The sequence below is a fragment of the Ischnura elegans genome, chromosome 11, assembly GCF_921293095.1.
Source record: "Ischnura elegans chromosome 11, ioIscEleg1.1, whole genome shotgun sequence".
Classification (NCBI taxonomy): Eukaryota; Metazoa; Arthropoda; class Insecta; order Odonata; family Coenagrionidae; genus Ischnura; species Ischnura elegans.
Genome location: NC_060256.1, coordinates 76,202,722 through 76,224,515, shown reverse-complemented (window position 1 = coordinate 76,224,515; position 21,794 = coordinate 76,202,722). Strand labels below are relative to the sequence as shown.

Here is a 21,794-nt window from a genome sequence, read left to right as displayed (position 1 = left end):
GGGCCCGAGCCCCCTCAAAGATTCGTTTGGGGGGGCAGAGCCCCCTCAATAATTCAAGAAAATAATTTAGTTATATTATTGTTTGTGAAATCACAAAAATATATTGGTATTTTTTATTTCCCATGCTTGACGATAGTTACCTTTTAAAATAAATTCAACAATGTGTTAAAACAAATCATAAGGTAGTGTGCAGGTTAACTGAAAACAAGTGATATGAATCATGATAGTGTTTCGGTGCTGCGACACACTTTGAATTTAACCTCTTCCCGGAGCAAGACCTCCGATATGGGCCCCCCCAATATTTTTTATACGTCGGCGCCCCTGCCTCCACAGTCACAAACCTTGCAATGGTTCCTTCCTTAATGTGTTCCTCCCATAATATTGCATTTTTAAATTCCAAGAATGTTAATATGCCAGCGCATACTGGCGTAGCCCCCATCTAAGGGCTGAAAATGATGCTTAGGTCTAATTATTAATTTAAGTATTAATGTATAGGTAAAAATCTACGGTTTTTACCAGTGAGGTCATGGCAGTGCCGGAACACACCTCCCTAAACTTTTTTTTTAGAAGTGAAATATTACTCTTTGCATTTTATTGCTAGTTATTATTTACATTTTATTGGAAATTTTTTGTTTTATTTTCTAACTTTATTTGTTTCCTAACTTTATTTCTTAGAAATTTTGAGGCAAAAAAATTGATGAAAGTGTTACTATTTGACTATTATGTCTTTTGTTAGCCAGTGCCGGAATGGCGCTCCGGCACCATGACACCCCTAGTTTTTACTCATATAAACTACCTACTGAAATTGAGGATTTTCATTGGTTAAATCTAAGCAACTAATGGTACTGTGACAGCCCCTACCAAGTGCTTGAAATTGTGGAAAAAAGGGATATTGAATGTGGAGGATAAGCCTATCCCTAAAATATCTGATTTCTCTTAGGATAAGCTCAAATCTGTGCTAGCTGGGTCCATACTCCCCGGACCTCCTTGAGCCTCCCTAAATTTGATACTGAATCTGCAGCTGTCTACAATGAGTTATGGTCTCCAAATTTTTTGTTAATTGCTCATATACGAGGCTCGTAGTAGGCAACAGATCAAAATGAAATTATATGGGTCTCTTCAGACCCTTTAAAAATTAATAGTGGGCAATAAAATAATAAGTGAATGAGCAGATTGAACATAGTATGTACCTGCTTACCCTGTACTCTTCAATGGCTTTGAGAAATGCATCAGGCTTGAAGGCATGCATCACTACAGCCTTGTGTCCCAAGGTTAAGGTTTGAAAGATACCAAGCAGTCCATAGGCATGGAAAAACGGCAGAAGAGCTAAGCATGTACGATGAGTCTCCGCTGGCTCCATTGATTTTATGTACCTAAAGGTCATATAGGTAAATTCCAATGTTAGATATTAAGTTTTATGCTCATAATTATGCTGTAAAATAATGTTATTGAGGACCTCAGTCACTTCTTTGAGATTTTTTATAGTTTCCCAACTCTTTGGCCTGAAATATTGTGACCCTTTTTAAATCGGAAACCTTCAAGACACTGTTAACACTAAAACCGCGGACGGGACTTTTTTGTCCCATCGCCCTTTGCAAATGTTTGCCATTCTTGTACTAGTGGTTTGATCCCTTTGAAATTTACAGACTTTTGCTCATTTTTTATGCTCTTTCGAATGGTTATATCAAAAATATTGTATGATGTTTGGTTCGCGAGAAAACGATTTACCTAGAACCACGGGATGGGACTTTTTTTGTCCCGTATGGGGAAAACATACAATTTCAGTTTTTTTTTTATACTTATTTTGTATTTAGCATAATAACAGTTTATTACAGAGGGGATCGATGCAAAGATACCGTTATTCTGCCAGTTAGAAGCGCAGAAGGGAATAATCTGTGCACTGCGCCGGCCGCCTACTCACGTCCTCTATCGACTGTCCTTGACGTTACTTGGTTATTCTTGACAAACAACACTTTTGCTGTCAAAATAAGTTTACTGTATTCCTAGTTATACTTAATAAAACGTTTTAAACATTACCTAAACACGTGTTTTGTTTACACAAACCACAAAGAAACCGTCAATTATACTTAAACATAACAGGATCAACGTATTTTGTCAATGGGACAAAAAAGTCCCATGGCGCTGTTTTGGTGGGGTTGGAAAGTTCAGCGGTTCTAATGTTAAGTTGAACATATTTTATGTCAATGAGTTAGTTGTTCAATGAGTGTTTTATAATTGTATCTAATATATAAAATTCTTGTGTCACAGTTTTTGTAACAAAACTCCTCTGAAACAGTTTGACCAATTCAAATGAAATTTTGTGTTTATTTTTGTAGGTCTAAGAATATAACGTAGACTTTTTTTCATTACTCTGCAGGGCCCATGAGGCCTGGAATGGGCCCTGAACCATTTCCATGAGAAATACTACATGTAAAGTTTCTTTTTAATGCTTGCAGACCTTTTTTTTTGTAAGTTCAAATTATTGATAATGCTCACAAATATGTAGTTGAAACATACAAGGTGCTACGGAATAACTGGGGCATAGTATTTCGATATGATAGCACAAGATCATTTTCAAATATTTTAAATATAAAGATAACACCATTGGAAGGCTAAGGTAAAAACAGGTAATGTTTATCAACAATCGGACTAGTACATAATGTGGCTTGAATATACATAATTTCTACCAGTTTACAATTTTTAAAAATTAATATTACTTTCACGTCTCAGTTGGTCCCAGTTGCCCCACAACTTAGGGGTAACTGGATTCCTGAGAGCAAATTTCATGAGAGCACTGCCACAACTGCAGCTGAGCTTGGTAACTGGATATAACTCACAATCAGTGCATACTTTCAAATGATCAGAAAAAGTATTGGTTTACACTACTTTTGGAAAAATATGCATGATATATTTTATCAAATGTGGTAACGCAGGCATGGGTTGGACTGGGGCATGTTGTGTACAATACTCCTAGGAATGCAGTAAAACAATGCTGCTCCACGAGTAGTTTTATTCACATTTTCCACATCATTTAAAGAATTTTCAAGAATTGGGTTAACAGGAAACAGGGGTAACTATTACAAAATCTGCAGGAAGTAAAAGGGTGTGAACAACCATATATATACATGAATAAAATCAACCTTCATGTATACCCTAATTTTGATATGCAGATAGAAAAATATGCAGGCTGTTGTATTTGGACAGTTACTGAGACCTCACGGATTTTCCTTTCAAAACACATGATAGAGGAAGCATTTTACCATCACCAGAAACACAAATCAATGTTGTTGTGTTTTCTCTTCAAGACCTGCTTGTTATGTGTTGGACATTCTGATTAATAGCTCCCATAATTTTTGGTTTCGAAGGAATTGTGACAGAAGGAAGTCCCGTCACAGGTGAATATTTTGCCTGGCTACTCTTTCAAACTAAGTTTCTGAACAAGATCCATTAATTTTTCAAAAAAGTCATGAATGACCCAAGGATTAGCTTGGTCCAGAGTGCTGAATGCTTTGAAGCAACTGAATGGATAGGCGATTCCTTTTTCGAAACGAGAAAAACCAGTCAGGGCCAGGTCACTGATTTCTGAACCTGGTATCAAGTTTGTTTATGACAATGTAGCACTGTACATTGTCTAATACCTCTTCACCAGTTAAGCCAAAGCCATTTTTTCCTATAGATTTTATTGTATTGGCAAATTCCTCTTCCTCAGCAGTAGAGAAATAAGAAATCACACCCCACCACCCTTACTGGGGCGTTGAGATATGTGTCCTTTCCCCCTGAGTTCCAGAAACATGATGTTGTGTACAACACTCCTAGGAATGCAGTAAAACAATGCTGCTCCATGAGTAGTTTTATTCCCATTTTCCACATCATTTAAAGAATTTTCAAGGTATTGTTGAATAGGTTAGTTTTTACTACCTTTCTGAGTTTTCCTTGTCTTTTGCACGATTATCTGCAGCTGAGAAAAAAGGTTACATTTAAATAATTTTTAAACTATTGATTAGCTAGGTTAAGTTACATAATAAGTATCTCCGTGTAATTTTCATTCAAATTAACTATTGGGGTAACTGGGATCGTCATGACCCAGTTACCCTAACCCCATTCCCCAATTACCACATTTGATAAAAACTTTTGGGGTAACTGGAACACCCCTATTACAAAACCTATCCTATTACCTGGACAATTATACATAGCATGTTCTTGCATGGATAAACCATGCGGTTTGTTCGTGTTGGTTAAAGGTGGACTCACTAAAAAAATTGTACACTCCATTGAACTAAGATACTGATAATGTTTCTTTTTTTAATTGTCATAGTTGGTGATACATAGAGATGTAACTTGATATTTATTGATTAAGACAGTAAACGTACAATTAATTCAATTCACAGCGTGCCATTCATCTTTCAGTCTCCCCACACACTTACAATAAGTAAGTTAATTTTTATTTGACTACCAAAATATTCATGAGAAATAACTTATATGACAAAACAATGTTTGCCGGGTTAGCTATAGTAACTATATGTGCATAGGCGGATCTAGGGGGGGCACAGGGGCACGTATCCCCCCCCCTCCCAGACCCTTTAAAAAATATGCAATATTTTTAATACAGTCCCATTATCATTACGTTCGTTTTGCATTGCGAGTTATCCTTGTGCCCCCCCAAAACAAATCCTGGATACGGCCTTGCTTGCGCCCCTTCCCCCAGAAAGAAATCCTGGATCTGCTCCTGACAAGTTACATATAGGTATCGTACGCCGGAAATACCGAAAGAGAGACTCATTCAAAAAAAAAAAAACATCAGAGACACCAGTGGCAGAAAATCATACGATAAACACAAACGACTAACATGAGAAAAACATATATCAATCAACAAAATGTTGTCAGATAAATCCCAACAGCAATAAGTTAGAAAAATTATATATCACAGTATACTTACTCTACTAGATTTAAGTAGGTGCATATGTTGAGATGAGTCAGCATTACTCCCTTTGGCAAACCTGTAGTGCCACTTGAACTCATTATCAGAGCAACATTTTCAGATGTATCAACTCTAGGGAAGTCCTTCTCAATGGGAATGGAAGGGACAAATTTCTTTGCATTGATCAAATCAAATATGGATTTCACCAGCCCGTTGATAGGTTGAGGACTCATTTCTTCTGGTCCATTTTGGTCCATTAGGACCACTAGTTTAACAAATTCTAAGTCTTTAGCCACTTCTAGCATATTCTTCAGCGTTGACTTCGATGCAAATATAATTTTTGGCTTGGATATCAAAAGTGTGTGCACCAATTCCTCTGGAAAAAAAAATTTTGACTGAAAATAATCAAGAAGCAATAAAGTTTCAAATCATATTGTTACAGTTGAAAATCCATTATGAACTCATGAAAAGGACCAATTTTACTTTCTCTTCTTCAGTAAATTTTCTGATATTGGGCACATATCCCCAATCTCAGATTTTAATGTTCCAATCGATTTTTGTTGATATGACTCTCCTTAGATTTTCCTATTTCCTTCTGTGAATTAACCAGCGAGTTAAAATAAATTGGCATATGTATTAATTCATTTAAAAAAGGAAATAAGTTCAGTAAAAATGCAAGAATGCTTTAATATTAAATTTTTTAATTTTAACCTCTTTTGCGATAAAAATCACGGTGCGAAAATCTGACGTTGACACTGACGCCCTAAACTTTATTGGCTTTAAACCTTTTGACAGCAGGAACATTTTAAAACATTTTGTATTTTGACTGTGGGAAAAATGTTTTTAAACATTTGACCATTGCTCACAGACCTAATTCATTTTCCCAAAATTTTTATTGCTACCCGGGTAGAGCCCTAGTGCCCTTTGCCTCACTGCAGGGATCGCTAATGCTGTTTAACTCTTCCCAGCCATACCAGAAAAACAAAACCTTTAAAAACATTCCTACAGTCTAACGGTTAGTATGAGTCAGTTTTGGTATGGTATTTGGAGGTAGGGGCGCAGCTACCTAGACGGCACAGAATCCTCCGTATCTAATTCATATGCAGATAGTATCCATTGACTACCGCTCCGTCGCTTTTCGTCAATGGATACTATCTGCATACGAATTAGATACGGAGGATCCTGTGCCGTCTGGGTAGGAATCAAGGCTGGGGGGGGGGGTTTAGGCGCAACTAATACTTACGGGTGTGGGGGTGTTGCATACCCACTAGGGTAAGTGGGAGTTATGGGGGCCCTCCTCCAGAAAATTTTAAGATTAATGGTTCAAAATGACTAGTTTTACCCCTTTATGAGATATATTTGATTGATCTTAACACTATTCTATAAGTAATACTAATCCATTAAGTAAAATGGATTAAACTTAAAAATTTCTCTGAGCTCTGGGGGGGGTTTTATCCCCCAAAACCCCCCTTCGCTGCGACACTATTTGGAGGAAGCAACTTTTGGGGCAAGCTGAGGTCATTTGCGCCATGAGGGAAGGGTGGGGAGAAACCTGGTGTTGGCATTAGCCTCCTTTTAACAAAAGGCACCAAGGGGACCACGGCTTAACATCCCATCGGACGGACGGAGTGTCGCCTGGATTTGAACCTGAGCCCATGGGGTGGGAGCCACCACACCAAACCCTTCCTCCCCTCAGGATGTAATAGGGTAGTTTCCTTCATCAAAGAAAACAAAAGGCATTGATTGCGATTCGTTACCCACCATTAGTGTATTCATTATGTACAAATTATTTGGTTTTAGAAATACCGGTTTAGACGAATGGCAATGGTCAATTTTATCCTCATTTGAAAAAGGCCAGATTGGCGCCATTGCGATTCCACTCCACGTGACGTCACAGGGACCTAGTTTCTATATGAGTAGATAGGAGTTTTACATCGTCTGAGATTACCAATGCATGCATGAGGCACAGAGCTCAGGGAAACATGTCTTAATAATGACCTATTAAAACTGGCTAAGGTCGGAAAGTTTTCTTCGTTTATTAAGGTATTAATAATCCTTATTTAAGCCAAGCGCTACTAGCTAGCAGGGTACTCTGCTACCTGCTAGCATCCTGCATCATATCAGCACTCAAATCCTCGCCCCGAGGTCACCTCACTTGCGACAGTGGGAACCAGAGCGACATCACACGGAGTTTTCCCGGCATTCATACTTAGCCGTCGCATTTTCGCGCACTTGAAAATTTTCACTTTTCATTTAATCGCGAAAAATAGATATCGTCATTTAAAAATCTAAAAGCGTGAAATACGTACTCCAGGAGGAATAATATTTCGATTTAGGCAATAAAAAAATAATAGGAAACCACCCTATTATCGCTCGAAGGTCTCATGAATTCTTCTTCAATGATAGATGTGATATTACTATTGCTACAATGGCACAGATAAGTCGTTGACATCACATTTTGTGATGTCGTCAACGTGAAAATCATGTTTTTCCCTGAAAATACTACTTTTTTCCCTAAATTAAACTGTTGAATAATTCCTAAATATACCAAGAGCCAAAAAATATATGTCTTACTATTTTTATAGGAAGGTCATTTGACCTTTCTCCAAAATTGGCAATATGTACATATATCTATGAAGTAATAATGATAATACAGTAAAACCTCGATGTAGTGAATCTCTTTACATCATAAACCTCCATACTTCATACCACCCTAGTGGTCCCGTCAGATTCATACGTAAATTCATAAACAAACCTCTATGTAGTGAACATTTTTATCTCGTAAAACCTCTGCTTATCATACCAAGGAGCACTCCCGAGGCAGCCGCAAATCGTACTGAGACAACTGGAGACTATTAATGCAGCCGTGATTACGCACATGGAATGACATTTTCAGCGATAACTGTTTCACGCTTACCTATTTTTTTCTTGTACACCATTTATATGCTAAAATTTTCACAATAACCATCAGTTACTGCCATTTTGTTCCATATGAGAGCATACCTAACAGTAAATAAGGAAAAAAGGTATCCAACTACCCAAATCTTTTCAAGTGACTGTTGATTTAGAGAGATCACATCGTTTTTTCTCGAACCATGGTAAAAATCACACGATAGTGCTTGCTTTCTGTTATTATTAAATAATAAACATATGTTAACTAATGCATGCATGTTTGTTTAAAATTTTAACACATAAAAATAATGGTTTAAAAGACAGTAGTGCCTTTCATTTCCGAAGATATGAAAAAATGGTGCCTATCACTAAAACCTCTCTATAGTGAACCTCCATACACCAAATTGCCCAAATTTTGGTCCCCTCCATCATGATGTGTAGAGGTTTTACTGTAGTAATTTCAAATATTTATGACATCTCCTTTTGAATTGGGTTTAAGAGCAACGCTTGCATGAATAGCTATTATTCATTTCTTTTAGGCGAAGTGAAATGCACCGTTACACTTGATACGCCAACATATAAAAAGCACCAGAAGCAGTATCATAAGTTCTTGGCAATTTATCAGTGACTTGTGAGCAAGTTTTTAAATGTATGTTTCCCTTCGAGTTATTTTCAGTGCTAGATTTTGTAAATTCAAATTTTGTAAATTTTGGTGCTGAGGGGACCACGGCTTAATGTACCATCTGGCGGATGGAGTGTTGCTCTTGAAATGTCCTCGACACTACCCCTAGTAGCACCAAAAGGATTATATCTGTATATATTTAAGATTTCGAAATACATCGGTATACAGATTTGCATATCTGTATATTATACATACTTTATACATGTCTGATGATCCATGGTCCTTAATGTATGCCAGAATCTTTAAAATATACAAACAATATCTTTACGGGGTAACCAGGGATCATCAGACATGTATATGATATTTATAATATACAGATTTACGACGAGTTACACGTATTTAATCCATATAAAATCCATATTATGGCAGCAGATATAATGAGTATAATATCTAGATATTATCTGCGTGGTAGAGGACATTTGCATGCATTTTATACAGATATAAAATGTATACAGTGATGACACGTATTAAATCAAGATATAATCATTTTGGTGCTACAAGGGACATTCAAGCAGGGATCAGGCAGTCCCTAAAATATTTTTGCCACTGCTGGGACTTAAACCCAATCCCATAGGGCAGGAACCCAACTCTCAAGCCACGCACCAACCTGATCCCCAGTGAGCCAGATTTTTTTTCATTTTTGGTACAAGTTTCCCTGCTAAAAATAGATTTTAAGGATCCGTATTGTTTAGCCTATGAAGGCCAACGTACCCCTGGTGAAGGCTGGGTTGATAGGTGCTACTGATGCTCCAAGAGAAAGAGATGCCAGGACTGGAATGATGTAATTGATTGTGTTCTCTGAGCAAACAGCGATGCTATCTCCCATAGCCAAATGACAGTTGTTGGTCTCAGGTTTCCCATATCTCATGCTCTCCGCCAGTTTCAGACTAAGAATGCGAATTTCATCAAAAGTGCGTTTGTTTCCAGTCGCTGCATCAACCTGAAATTCACAAAATAAAATGGACTTAAATGGGATTGTAGCAGTGAGGTTATACCCCTAATTTATATTTATTTATAAATTTGTTATAAACTCAATATACCTATTCAAATTTTATGAAATAATCCAGTACTTAATTATATATTTCAATTCAAGACCTTCCAAATGAGCTATTTTAGGTATTTTTTATCTTCCTTATTTCGCAAGACACAAAGTTTCGATTAGGCTTACATAAAATTCTAGGTTAAAAACTTGAAAATATGTTGAAAAACCGTTGGATGAATTGCAAAAAAATTGAGATCTCCATTTTGTTTAAAATGCAGCAGATTTGCCTAATATGGTCGAAATCAGTTATCTACAGGCAGTGGCAGATCCAGGATTGGGGACAAGGGGTGGGATAAAAGGGGCCTGAAAAAAATTGCCATTCCATGTAGTGTAAATTGGATACTCAAGGGGGGGGGAGGAATCCGTAGTAAGTAGTGAAAATTTCTTTTCTATTGATAGTTTGTATTATTTTTTATTAAACGATTAACATGTTTTATTTTTCACGTATTGATAACATGGTTATAGGAAAACTTAATGTTGTTCACATTGCTACGCGTAAGGTTTTACACCGCATTACAAAACAAATTATCAACTTTAATTCTCAAAAGAGAAATCTTCCACCAACCTGCCACCACACCTCTCCTATTAAGTTATATGCCTGAGTGTCCAACCACCCGACGCGGTGATTATTTTATTATAGTATTCTACCGATTAAGGTAGTTTTCCATGGAGTACTCAAGAAGTGATCTGGGAGCCTCCCTTTCCTTCCAGCACTGCCTTCTTTAATTCACAGTAAGGCCTACTCTCTTTCAATCCATCTAAAAATCCTATTCTTTTCCTTCACCTCCCTCGTTTACCCAACATTCTACCCTCTAACACCATTTTCAACATCCCCTCACCGCTAAGCACTAACTCCATCCATACCTTCTGTCTCCTCCGTATCTCATCTAAAAGCTGCCTCTCCTCGCCAACCATATCCAGCACTTTGTCGTTCCTTTTCCTCTCCGTCCATTTCACCCTCTCCATTCTTCTCCATACCCACATCTCGAATGCCTCCAATCTTCTCTTGTCTTCTTTCCTAAGTGTCCACGTTTCCGCACCATAGAGAGTTACACTCCAGATCAAACTCTTCACTAACCTTTTCTTTAAACTCTTACATAACGATCCTCTTAGAAGCTCCTTCCTGTTCATGAACGCCTCCTTCGCTAATGCAATTCTCTTCCTGATGTCCTTACTACTGTATCCGTTTTCCTCTAACGTACTGCCTAAATAGCAGTGGCGGATACAGAAAATACTCAAGGGGGGGGGGGGCGCAAAAGATATCTTGAGCTACCTATACTTTTATCGTGATAAGAAATTAATCAATCCACGTGCGAAGTTGAAGAAAGTTTTATTTATAAGCGTATATAAGTCAATATATTACGATTAAAAAAAGTTACAACTGTGTATCTACAATGTTCGGCTATGTGAGCGGCCCCGCAAAGAGGGGGCGCGCGCCCCCTGCGCCCCCCATCTGTATCCGCCTCTGCTAAATAGTTGAATTGCTCAACCTGCTCAAGTTTTTCACCACCAACCTTTATCTTAAGTCTCACATTCCTCGCTCGTGATGCTTTACAAAACCGCATTACCTTAGTTTTCTTGTGATTAATCCTCATCCCATACTCCTCGCAACGCTCGTTTAACGCATCCACTAGAGCCTGAAGCCCCCTCGCTGACTGGCTAATCAGCGCCTGATCATCCGCGAATCTCACTGATTTGAACATCATTCCTCCCACTTTTATTTCAGCTTCTAACTCATCCCACGCTTACCTTACCATCTCTTCAGCGTACACGTTAAAGAGCAGCGGCGATAGAGGACAGCCTTGCCTCACACCTCGGCCAATGCTTGCCCACTCAGATTCTCCGTCCGCTACCCTCACTTGCGCAGTCTGGGCCATATACAGATTACGAATCAGTCGTCTATCCCTCCAATCTACTCCTATTCTCTTGAGAATATCCATTAACTTTACCCAGTTCACCCTATCAAACGCTTTCTCAAAATCCACTAAACACGCATATACGTCCTGGTCATATTCTAGGTTCCTCTTGACGAGGGACCTCATTATTGCTATTGCATCACGAGTTGACTTCCCTTTTCTGAAACCAAATTGATCTTCGCCCAAATACTCGTTTGCCCTCGCCTCCATTCGTCTGTTCAATATCCTCAGCACCACTATCGCCGCATGCGATATTAAGCTGATAGTCCTATAATCTCCGCATTCCACAGCTTTCTTCTTTTTCGGAAGCGGAATTAAAACAGTCTTGACGAAATCCCGTGAGAAATGGATCATCGAATCTACGTCGATTCGACGTCGAAGTACTCATCGATAAAACGTCGATGGTAACACATCGATCGATGTCTATATGGTCCGAAAATCGACGTGTTTTCGACGTCGAAGCCATCGACGTGTTTTCGACGTCGACGCCATCGACGTGTTTTCGACGTCGACACCATCGACGAGTTTTCTATGTCGACGAGATATCGTCTTTTTACCTGCGATTCCTACTAATAATTGCGGAAATATACATCTTTTCGGCTAATAAAGAGCATCTATTGCTGCGCCAACGACGTATTTCAATCGAGCACGTAAAGTCTAAACAAATGAAGGCTGAAATAAATTTATAATGGTGATTTGTAATCTTAAGTCCTTCGTATTCATCTTCAATAATATTCAGAAATCCTTGAGAAAAAATGTGAGGTGTTGACGTCTATGACGCGAGTATAAAGGTATCGAAATGAGGTAAACGTAGTCACAAAGCCAAGCTTGTGCATATCACATACCACGCAGGAAAGAAGTAAGAACTTGGACGCAAATAGAATGTCCGGCGTATGTGGCAAATATGTGAAAATGGAAATCTTGAACACATTAAATAGGGGAAGCTAATCGATCGAGGATCCTACCTGTCATACAGCGGTCCAAAAGCAGACCGATTCCGAAGTATGGAAGACGTAGTGAAGCTTGTCTTTAATAAGCGACGGAATGCCTTTTTCGATGATTAATACGAATCCAAAAGCTCATTAAGTTTCAGAAGGATTTTAAATACCAATAACAGGATTTAGAGCTAGCAAAGTCTGTCGCGCAAAATAAATGCGACAATAAATTTTCTATACGGCGCCGAATGTCTCTGTTCCGAGTTTACTGCGAAGAACTAACAGCATGACGACTAACAGCTCAACTGATACACGCAATCGAACTTCGAACAATCGAACGGTCAAGTTACAGAATTAAAAGGAATCAAAGATTGTTCTCGGAGATCAAAACTAATGTTTATGGATAAATAAAATAATTATTTAATTTTATATTTCTTATTTAAGACACATATGTTGTAATAGCGTCTCACCGTTATTTTTAAGACATAACTATATCACTAAGTTCTCCCCTCAGCCAATCAACACGCTGACCCCGCTGGCCAATGAGAATAACACGTCGAAAAAACGTCGATTGAACAAATAAAATCGACGTCGACCACATATCGATCTATAGTCGTCGAATCGACGAAGATTCGACGTAGATTCGATGATCCATTTCTCACTGGGATAATGCCCCGTTTACACAACGATCGTCGGGACGTCGATCCGTACGATCGTAACCTCAAAACGTCGTGTAGACGCGCAGAGTTACCATCGTAGGCCTTAGTACCTAACACTGCCGAACTTACGATGGTTAGCGCTAGTGTGCCAAGAAAAAAGACATCGAAATGAAGATCGATGCATATACGATTCTTTCGCGCCGTTGCAATCTTGATACAGTAATTGATATTTCATAAATAACTCTAATATATCAAAGATATATGGCAACGAATGAAGACATTATTGAGCAGGTAATGGAAGGACGTGATGGGAAAGTTTTTTCTGATGTTCTATTTACCAAATGATATCGGATATTCTATACTACTTATACCAGTTTTATGCACTTCTTTATTTACAGGTTAACCCATACCCATGTATCCTTACATTATACTTCACAGATGATGGAAAATAACAAACATGCACAAAATGTTAACCAATTAAATCATTGTTTAAAGGATTTCACAATAAAATTCGCCAGAAATAACCATAACATTTAGATGAGGACGTGGAGATATCAATACTTGTGCCGAATCAAGCCGAAATCTAAGCCTTTTCTAGTTAAATTATAACAGAAATATGTACTGTCTTTAATGCGTGAATATTCTTGAATGTTTTGACATATTCTCTCGAAGAATCTAGTTTCTTAAAGACTTCACGGACTGTTATAACTAGTTTTAGTTTTATCTCATCATAGCTGGGAGTTGAAGGCATAATTTGCTCTATGGTAATTAAAAACATACAGGTGGGGATTTATATAGCTATGACGGGATCCATTAAAAGTTACTAATAAAGGAGATAGGAACAATCTAAATATTAATTGATAATTTTGTAGAGGAATATGCCTTTGTTGGAGGATCCTTGGTCGTGCAAGAGTTTTCAAATTAACTAGGGAAAGAATACATGAAGTGTTGTAATCAGACAAAGAGATTAATAAATCGCAATTATTTAATTTGAAAAATTTATTTTGGACACGTTCAATCCGGATTGAGTCGATATTATAATAAAGAGACCAGTTAGCAAAATATTCCAATTTGGAACGTAGCAAGGAGACATATCTACTGTCTTTACCGCATGAATATTGCTAAACTTTTGACAGATTCCCATAAAGAAACCTACATTCTTTAACGTTTTACCGACAGTTCGGTCTAGCTTCAGTTTTAGCACATGAAAACATTAATATTCTTTTGCCTCTTAATTTCCAGGATTTCAATTTTCTCACGCAGTGTCGTCGTCAGTTGTTATCTGACACAATTCCACAACGAGGGCAGCACTGAGTTACGATGGTAACTTTTAGACGTGTAAACGTGCAGTAGTCGCGATCAACGTCGGTACGATTGTGGTGTAAACGGGGCATCAGACGCGGTGATTAGATACGGAAATTTGTTCAGCCTTAGTTATAGTTGAGGATATTTCGCTAAAGATGAGGCGACATTACAGTTTTCTACACTTGCATACATTATAATTTCTATATGGGTGCTATTTTTTATTTTTTTTAATGTGCAAATTACGATTTTATTCATAAGATATAGGTATATTACGGACTCAACGATGGCGCTGGCAAATCAGAAGCTTGTCTCGGAAAGCGCGCGGCTGCAAGGAAATAGTTTCTTATTCTTGGAGAACCCATATCTTACTGCAATGCACCCGCATTTTGCTAACCACACTCTCCTAGGTCTTTCATTGCTCCCATTAGCTGAAAGAGTGGCGGCGGGCACTACCCTGCCTACCGCGTTAATCCCTATTGTGCCCGTAAACCCTACCTAAGTCTTACGATTTTTACCTAGCGTTTAAGAAATTTGGTACTCAAAGCATAGCTGTCCGTTTGCAGAAATGCCGCTTATTGCATTATTTCCTCGTTAAATGAATGGTTTTTTGCCATTTTGAGGATCGCTTCTCTTCGATACGGGTGATTTCTACGAGGTGGCTCGCACGGAGATCTCCACAATTGCTTCTTCCCAATGGATTGAAAAGAAAAATCCTTTCACGGTTTTACCGAGCAAATTAGTCAGCTTTTACTAGTGAGGGCCAAAGGATGTCAGTGCTTGTGCTACGGAGGCGAAGAACCAAGGTTTAGAGCGGTGAGATTTCAGCGTTGAGGACGAACTACCACTACTGGGGGATATCTCGCAATGATAAAAAGGTTCCCATATTTTCCTAGATAAATATTTCAATGATTTTGTGAGTTGTATTATGCAGGAAATTTTATTCTAATTTCGATTTTCTTCTTCCGTGATTCAGATTGTAGATATTTCGGATAAGAAAAAATTGAGCGCATGAAAGTAACACGAAAAAAATACATGACGATATTGTTAATGGAAGTGGAAATTCGTTGTCCTCAAAACGTAAATTGCCGTTCAATGTCTTCTCAATAAGTTTAACTTGGAGCAAGAAGTGAAGACAAAGGAAATAATCCAGAATGTCACGAAAAAAAACTTTTTCATTACGTATTTCCAGAAATGGGACGAATGTAAGAGAACCAGCAACTTTGAAAAAAAATGTCCATGTAGGTGAGAGGATACATCCAGCTGACATGCATAATAATCTCCTTCAGACTCCTTGCTCAGGTTGTAACCTATTATTGTTTAACGTATTCGTGTTGGCTTCACTTTCTTCCTAGGCGATTTTATATCACTATTGTCATCTAATTCCTGGTTTGTCTGGGTAAAGCAGCAAAGAAAGGCCTAAGAAACACTTTAAGAGGTGTTGTGATAGGTCTTACAATAAAAGAAGAAAAGTGACTGATTTGAGAAAGCATCAGCAGCTGAGCTATCGCTAGCCACATCTATGACACTGCGCTCGCAAAGGAATGATGCGGATATAAGCCTTACTACACATGCATCGAAGATACTGACAAGGATCATCTATAGAAGGATAGAACGAAAAGCAGAAGCGTACTTGGATGAGGACCAATTTGGATTCAGAAAAAACAACGGCACAATGGAAGCAATATTGGCCCTTAGACTGCTCATAGAGAAGAGAATGGAAAAGAACAAGCCAACGTTCGTTGCGTTTGTGGACTTAGAGAAAGCATTTGACAACGTGGATTGGAGCACAATGCTTGGTATCCTAAAGGAAATTGGGGTTCTTTATAATGACAGAAGAATCATCCACAGAAGAAAACCAAGATCTTAGTATGAAGCAGAAGAGAAGAAGTCAAGACCAACATTAAAATAGGGAGGCAAAAACTGAAAGAGGTGGATGAATTCTGTTATTTGGGAAGCAAGATAACTAGTGACGGGAGAAGCAAGAAAGAAATTATCAGCAGAATAGCCCAGGCGAAGAGAGCATTCCACCAAAAGAGAGACCTGCTTACAGCGGGAAACTTAAATATGGAAATAAAGAAACAATTTATAAGAACCTACATTTGGAGTATGCTCCTATGCGGAAGTGAGGCATGGACAATGACAGCAGCGGAGAAAGCAATGATAGCGGCCTTTGAAATGTGGTGCTACAGAAGAATGATGAAAATCAAATGGATCGACAGAGTTAGTAACGAGGAAGTCCTAAGAAGAGTAGTAGAGAAGAGAAGCCTCATGAAAACCTTAATAAGAAGACGGAGCAACCTTATAGGCCACATCTTGAGACATGATGGCCTGATGAATACAATCGTCGAAGGAAAAGTGGAAGGCAAGAATGGAAAAGGAAGACCTCGAACAAAATATATGGAACAAGTAAAGAGAGATGTGAAAGAGAAGAAGTACGTAGGTGTGAAAAGATTAGCTGATAGGAGAATAGAGTGGAGAGCTGCGTCAAACCAATCCTAGTATTGTTGACCAGTGATGATGACGAAGATATTTACTCGCGGGACTCGAACCCGCGATTTCTTGTATGGAAGGCGAGGACTTTACCCAGCCGCCACGTAAGTCTATAATATTATTTAGACGGAATGCCTGCTTATAAAATGTAAATAATATCGTAAGCAATTTCGGAAAAGGTGTAAACTCAAAAGGACCTTCGCATCCACAGGCCTATTTTTTCATCGCCTGAGAGAGGAACAGGGCCCCCAGGGCTTCTGCTATTTTTAATTGGCTCACCGCCATTTAGGTGTCATGTATCAACTCCGACTGAGACCCCTGATCCAGCGACCCGTATCATATTTTTTAGGAGTATCAAATTTCTCCCCGGAGTCATCGCGAGTGAAGTTGGGAGGTGAGTTGCTTCCCCCCCCCCCCCTTTCTCTCCCTCGAGGTGCTTCGACTTCGGTCTCTATGTACCGGCGCTGCGGCTAGAGGCCTTCGTGCCTCCTCCGAAACCCTTCCTATTTCCTCTGGTGTTCCGCAAGGCCTTTCCCCTAACCTCTTCAACCTGTACGTAAACGACCTTCTCTTGATCCCCGGCAACGACGTTTTCCTTTATGCAGATGACACAACCTTTATAGCCCAAGGTTCAAACCCCCAGACAACGGCCGAGCTGCTTCAACAACAAATAGACAGCTACGAAGATTGGGCAGACACATGGAAGCTAACGTAAACCGAAAATAAAAAAACAGAAAATGTACTACTAAGAAAAATTTCAGGCGCTCCATGGTACATACGAAATAAGGACTTACGAAAGGACCTTAAGGCTCCCATTCTCATTGAATTAAAGGCCAATTTACCGATATTCAAAAAATCCCTAGAACGCACAAACAATGAAAAAATTGCAAACCTCTGGGACTACACTCCTGATCCAAATCTCAAACACCGTACTCCAAACTCCGCATTCATCCCAAACCACATCCCTTCCCCGTAAACCACCACACCAACAGAATGACTGATTTTACATAAAGATAAACACAATCAGAAACTAACCTTACTGAAACTCACTGGAGACAGCCAGTAGGCTGGGACTAGTGGCCAAAAACAAAACAGAAATTCCGGCGAGGCGAGGCGTAGAGGCCTTCGTGAGCCGTTAAATTGGGAAATTCAAATGCTAGGGCGCCCCCTTAAGGGTGACACTTCGTATGCTTCACGAAAGAGTTTTCGTGCCGTGCGTTTATGAATTCGTGCAAAATTACCTGTTGGTATCAGCTATGCAGGGTGAAAATTTCGTGAAACAATTTTTCTCCACTCAGTAGAAAACCTGACCCGATGGAAAATCGGAGAATAATATCTGTAACAATGGGCTCATATAACCAACCGATAGTTTGTTTTAAGTCGATTATGATAGAGTTGGAAAATTAAAGGGAAACCGTATTTTTCCGTTTTTCGATCCGTCGCTAATTCTCACCTAGAGACTCAATCCTTGCACCCAAAAATCAGTGGCCAAAACCCATTCACCATTAATTTGATGACGTCACGAACTCCTTAGAAGCCCCCGATCCTCAGCTACTACTCAGACTTGTGCGTTCGTGCATAAGCCCCACGTGCACCTTTGTTGTATCGACTTTTGTGAACGATTCACTGAAGAAGAATGAATGAATGTAAGCCCGTCGGTCGGAAACAATTTTTCATGACCGATAAGATCATTCGTAGCCAGTTAATAAATATTTTCGCACAAGATATTATCTACATCGATAATTTTAAAATAGGTATTTCTGACTAGCAAATCGGTGAAGTGCTATGTGTGGAGTGTGTTCATGCATGGATCTGAGATTTGGACGATGGGGAAGAGAGACAGGGATAGGATTGGGGCGTTTGAGATGTGGGTTTGGAGGAAGATGGAGGGAATACGGTGGACGGATCGAGTAAGGAATGAGCAAGTGTTGAAAAGGGTAGATGAGGAGAGAACGCTGATGGATAAAATAAATTAACGGAAGGGTAACTGGCTGGGACATGTGCAGTGGCGTAGCCAGAAATTTCGTTCGGGGGGGTCCAAAACCAGGGGGGGATTTAAAAAAAACGGGGTACTAAGTAATGGGTTTTAAACTAATTTTAACACTCTTCATAATCGAAAAAACTTCATTTGTTAAAGAAATGTTTTGTAAATTCATGATTTTTCAATATTTTGTTTTCTTTTATGAAGGAAAATAATTGTATTTTTATATTTCGGGGGGGTCCGGACCCCCCCCCCCCCCCGGAACCTCCCCTGGCTACGCTACTGGACATTTGATGAGAGGGAATGGCATTTTGAAGGTAGCCTTGGAGGGAACGGTGGCAGGGATCAGAAGAAGGGGAAGGAGAAGGCTGAAGTTTATTGACAACTTAAAAATAGGAAAATATAGAGACCTCAAAGAAATGGCCGGAGTAAGGAAAGAATGGAGACAGCGTTGGCGCAAAGGACCTGCCAACGGGCAGAACACCACAAGATGATGATGACTGGCAAAAAAGGTTACCATATCTGGCAAGCCAGTAAAACTTTGCAAGTCATTCTGCAAGGGAAGAATTTCGGGAAGGAGAACGAGGGAATAGAGAGGGACGTCCTGTTTAGACAATTGAAAATTACGAAACAACTGCGCCAACTTAGAACTGTTCCTATCAACGCTATCAAGATCTATAATGACAGCCAACATTCTAAGAGGAGACCCTTATATTATGCCCGAATATTTTCGATGAAATAAATTATTTATCACTCAAGCAATGGATGTACACCATCCTTTAGTAACTCGCAATAGTAGCAGAAATTAACTCGGGTCCTCCACCGGGTCACCGCGTTTTCCTATACCGACGTTTCATTGCTCGACTCACCGCGTCATCATTAGGGGCAGATGACCATAAAACATGCATCACATCACTCATCTGTCCTGATGACGATGTGGGACGTCGGCTATGCAAGGTGGAAAAATTTGTGTCACAAAATTTTAATCCTGAATAAGCTGATGCCAGTGGGAACCAAAGTTACTAGCGATGTTTACGCAGTGCTGTAGTTGGGGGAAGAATTTAGGCAGTACTCACCAAAATTTACCAACAGCTGAGTTCGGGTAGGAGAACGAGGGAATGGAGACGAACGTCCTGGTTAGACAATTTAAAATTATGTATGACATCCGGCCGCGATTGAAATGTCAAACTCGAACTCATATTAGTTCCCAGTTGTGCGACGAGATAACTCTGAACAAGTAAATAATCATTTCCGATTTTTCCTTCTGAAATCCACTGAACAATTAACAGTAGGGCGATTTTTTACAGATTTTAAAAGGTATTTTAACCGGTACGCATATAACGATTTTTGATTTTAGGGGGTACGCCGTACCGGCCCAACTACAGCACTGTGTTTACGTCGAAAACGCAAACTCTTAAGGCCGTTTTACACGGGGCACGGGATTGCGCAGGTTAGAACTACATTAATTTCTAAAATGGCGTGGAATTGCGCGAATGCATGAACGAAATTAGAACAGCGACTATTTTGCCATCTCACATTCACGCACTATCGCATGCGTTCTAGCAATTCACCGCTATACACGACGCAATTTTGACTGCGCCTTTGTACACACGTCAGATTGTGCAAGTACGTGCCCCCGTGTAAAACGGCCTTTATAAAAACAAATGTTTTTACTCACTAGTGCCACTGCATTTCCGTGTCTTCCTAATCTTTCCAGAAGGAACTCCCCGAGCGGTTGCTTTGGGTTCTTAAAGAGGGGTGCTGGAGGACCATTGATGATATTCTCACTATCCATCTCGAATAACTTAAATTATTATTCACTATTGGATGCCGAGAGCTCCTTCCCACCTCCGAAAACTGTAGTGTAATGGTAGTTCGGCGCACGGAGCTGCCAACGCTTATCTTGATAACTGAACTATTCGGAGATACCGAAAAGCTGACTTAGTTATCAGGAAGATGCGTTAAGGCTCTTGAAGTTGGACGTCACACAATTGAAACTTTACAAACACACAATTCTTAACGTATGCGTGCCGATTATCACTGATTTGACGATAAATTGTCCTCTTATGAAAAAGGGCATTGAAATTTTTTCAAGATAAACAGCTTAAAAGTATTAAAGGGACTGGATACCACGCCAGAAAGTGCCTTTGCAGGACGCTACCATTAAGGTCGCTAGGAGGCCATTTTTGCATGTATCGAGGAACTATTTCCACTAAAAAGCATAGGATATATGTAGCCTTGGTCTGAGTGTTTTTACAGTTACGCATGTGAAACCAGTTGGGGGGAAAAATTGCTAACTTCCCAAAAATATGGTCTTTTTCTCGTGAGAATTACTCCGCTCCAAATAGAGATACAGAACTGATCAAAAGTTTGAGTCAAAGCTGTTTCTTTGATACTTTCAAATATATTCACTTGAAGCGCGTACATTCGCGTGATGTTCTTAAGCGCGGTGGATGTTTTGGCCTTTCTACCACTTTCTACGGCTCGACGACTTTCAGTGCCCGCGGGGAACTGGCGCTGCTGTCCTCCAGTGAAGGATCCCTCACCTCCACTTCCCCACCCTTCGTCAGTCTCCCTCCTTCCCCCCTCTCCGTCAATCTACGTTTCTCTTGCCCTCCTTCCCCACTAACTTCTCAACTGCTTCGTTCGGGCTTTCGGTGTGTTGGTCGGAGAGGAAAAATACTGTTTCATGAGAAGGGCGTGATCAAGCGTGCCACGAGAGCGAGAGACTGGGATACTAAAAAAAAGTACCGGTATTTTTGTGGTGATCCACTGCTAGCGTATGCTGCGCTCCATCTCCTGTGCAAAATAATGGCAGAAATATTTTATAGCGTCGACTATGTAGTGATCCGAAAAATGGAAGATTTCCATTTCCAAACATATGCATGATTATGGTGTTATGTGACGTCTCATAATAGCCAGCTATGTCAAACTACGCCTCGAAATTTGTGCCTTTCACTTTGAAGAACAGCTA

General features: G+C 39.6%; 1 protein-coding gene across 1 annotated transcript in view; it reads right to left on the bottom strand.

Annotated features, from left to right (window-relative positions):
* Positions 1-21,304, bottom strand: part of LOC124168222 (luciferin 4-monooxygenase-like) — a 35,823-nt gene extending 14,519 nt beyond the window's left edge. The window contains exons 1-4 of the mRNA XM_046546359.1: positions 20,499-21,304; positions 9,204-9,432; positions 4,937-5,294; positions 1,199-1,373 (exon numbers count right to left, since the gene is read on the bottom strand). Of these exons, the coding sequence (XP_046402315.1) occupies positions 1,199-1,373; positions 4,937-5,294; positions 9,204-9,432; positions 20,499-20,615 (879 nt within the window). The 5' untranslated portion in view covers positions 20,616-21,304. The remainder of the gene's footprint in view (positions 1-1,198; positions 1,374-4,936; positions 5,295-9,203; positions 9,433-20,498) is intronic.
* Between the last annotated feature and the right edge of the window lie 490 nt (positions 21,305-21,794).